Source organism: Myotis brandtii, unplaced genomic scaffold (genome assembly GCF_000412655.1).
Source record: "Myotis brandtii unplaced genomic scaffold, ASM41265v1 scaffold389, whole genome shotgun sequence".
NCBI classification, from domain to species: Eukaryota; Metazoa; Chordata; class Mammalia; order Chiroptera; family Vespertilionidae; genus Myotis; species Myotis brandtii.
The window spans coordinates 2,817,934-2,820,893 of record NW_005364914.1 but is presented as its reverse complement, the minus strand read 5'-3'; the positions used below and the strand labels follow the sequence as shown (position 1 = coordinate 2,820,893).

At 31.2% G+C, this 2,960-nt stretch overlaps 1 protein-coding gene across 1 annotated transcript in view; it reads left to right on the top strand.

Moving 5' to 3' along the window:
- LEMD3 (LEM domain containing 3) overlaps positions 1-2,960 on the top strand; it is an 87,115-nt gene that overhangs the window by 71,623 nt on the left and 12,532 nt on the right. The window contains exons 8-10 of the mRNA XM_005872694.2: positions 606-707; positions 1,110-1,212; positions 1,866-2,044. Of these exons, the coding sequence (XP_005872756.1) occupies positions 606-707; positions 1,110-1,212; positions 1,866-2,044 (384 nt within the window). The remainder of the gene's footprint in view (positions 1-605; positions 708-1,109; positions 1,213-1,865; positions 2,045-2,960) is intronic.

Below are 2,960 nucleotides of genomic sequence, written 5' to 3'. Positions count from 1 at the left end.
AAGGTATGTATGTTTATTAAAATTATTTTTTATTTTAAAAATATTACCTGAATTAAAATTTTCATTTAGGTTCCTAGATTTTATATGAGTATTTTGATTGAAAATAGGAATTTATGAGATTATTTTTCTGTCCAAGTCCCTCAAGAATAAGTTAATTTACCTAAAATGTAAGGTATAGTATGTTTAATCCCAATAGACTCACTTTTCTAGTAGTTTAAAGCTGCAAAGGAAAAAAGTGTGTGAAACAGTTTTTATTTTGTTTTCAAAAAATTAATAGCTAGAATTTAAATGTTGCACTTATTAACAAATTTTTAAAACATTAAAAAACGTAAAAATTAAAAAGAAAAGTTCAGTTGTCAACATAACAAAAGAAGTGAGATTAAGTTAAACTCTGAATTATGTTTAATATTAAAATTTTCTATAGTTTTAATTATGTAGCTAATTCAACCCACTCTCTTGAAGGCACATTCCATTATCCCATTATGGCAGTTAAAATAATCACTGTAGAAACTGTCATGAGTTTTCTTTTCTTGTTTTTCGCAATGAATGTTATTGAATGCCATTGACCACAAATTTTTAAAATGCAAAATATATGAATATTACAGGTGTAGTGATGGTTTGTGTTGTTCTGCGTTACATGAAATATCGCTGGACAAAAGAGGAAGAGGAAACAAGACAGATGTATGATATGGTGATAAAGATTATAGGTATAGTATTTTTAGAAATCTAAACTGTTGCCATGGTCAGTGGTTAGAGCATTGGCTCAGGCACCGAAGGGTTTCGGGTTTGATTCCCGGTCAAGGGCATTGGGTTGTGTGTTTGCTCCCTCCCCACCCCCTGTTGGGGCATGTGCAGGAAGCAACCAGTTCATGTGTCTCTTACCTCGATTTCTCTCTTTCTCTCTCCCCCTCCCCCCTTCTCTTCCTTTCCCCCTCCCTCCCTTCCTTCCACTCTCTCTGAAAAGCAATGGAAAAATATCCTCAGGTGAGGATTAACAAAAAGTAAAAATAAAAAAAATCTAAACTATTTCTAGAATAGTCATTACGTGATAAACTATAACATGATAATCAGTGATTGATTCATTTGTAAATGTGTTGATTTATTTTCAGATGTTTTACGAAGTCATAATGAAGCTTGCCAGGAAAACAAAGATTTACAACCTTTCATGCCTATTCCACATGTTCGAGATTCCTTAATACTGCCTCATGACAGGTGTGTTCAAAGCATTATGAGTTAAAGTAAATAAGAATGTTGGTGTTTTCTGTAGTTGTGAAAAATTATTTCGAGTTGTGACCCTTCTCAACTAAACCTGTTTTACTGTGCAGGCTTTATTTTTGTACTTAACTCTTCTTTCTAAGTTTTCTTCTGTTACCTTCCTGATTTTGAGTGGCAAAATAGACAATTAGATTTCTAAATCATTCTCATTTTGTTACATCTGATTCTTTTTTGTCAATTTCTACCTTATTTCCTTTACTTTCATCTTGATAAAGAAACAGAGATAGTAGCCAGTGAAGTTTTATTAGTTATATTTTTAAATACTTAATCTTGTTAACAAAGCTTTTAAAATAAGAGAACCAATAACTTCTTGAAAATAATTGTGATGCCATATGCTAAAGCAACTTTCTTAACCCTTGTAACACATTAAGGTCGAGTGGAAATTTTAGGGAGGAAAACATACTGATGCTTATGGTCTATCTCTAGAGTTTGAAATTCAGTAAATCTGAGGTGAGTGAAGTTCAGGCATCTAAATCTTTTTTTGAAAAACTCCTTAAGAACAGCCAGAATTAACAATAACACTACCTTCAGTTATTAATATTTGAAAAAAATGATAAGCCAAGATGATAATCATTTTGTTGCTATAATAGGAAAAGAATGAAGAAAGTCTGGGATAGAGCCGTTGACTTCCTTGCTGCTAACGAGTCGAGAGTTCGTACAGAAACACGAAGAATAGGTGGTGCAGATTTTCTAGTTTGGCGGTGGATCCAGCCTTCTGCATCCTGTGACAAAATATTAGTAATACCTTCAAAAGTATGGCAAGGTCAAGGTATGTATTTTTAAACAACAAAAAATACAAGCATAAATTTGTTTTGTTATTTTCAATTACAACTCTTACGTTATTTAAAATAGTACAATTGAGCAAGGTATGAAAGCAAAGCTCCCCTTCCAGTTTCATCCCATAGAAGGAATTAGTGTTAGCTCCTTATATGTCCTTCCACTTTCTCCTGGCTTTTAAAAACTTAAATGATTTGTCTTTTCTGTAATAGAATACTATACACATTAATTTTTTTCCTTTTTCACTTAACAAAGTAACTTAGTTATTAAAGATTTAATTGCATTTTCCTCTAATTTTTTATGCAGATAAGACACATATGCTTTATATATGTATATATGTTTTACATATATAATGCTGAATATATATAAGACATATTAAATGGAATCATAAGTTTTTAATTGCTCCTTTTTCCAATTTTTACTTGCCTGCATATTCCCCATGCCAAGTAGCTTTTCTGAGCATCTCTCTCTATATATTTTTTTTAATGCTTGCATAGTTACAAAAGCGTGTATATGTAAGTATATAGGAAGGTTTGGTGATTGGTTGTCTTATATAACCAAACCTCTACTAGTGATAGCTGTTACCTCACTTGAATTTTTTGTATCTTAATGGTTAGTGGAAAAATTATATCTTATGGTTAGTTTAATTTGCATTTCAGGACTAGTAGTGAGTTGAGTTTCTTTTAACCTTGTTGGATAAAAGCACATTTATCAATGTTTGCTAAGCATGGCTTTTATGGGAAAGATCAGTAAATTATTTTGAAATTACAATAAGATCCCATTTTTTTCTAATTTTCATAATTAAAGAGATTGAATAATAAGCTTAATATAATCATGGCATAAATATGAAGCTTTGACTTTGCCAAAGATGGCACTAAACAAACTAGTTGGGGTTTTTTGTTTTGTTT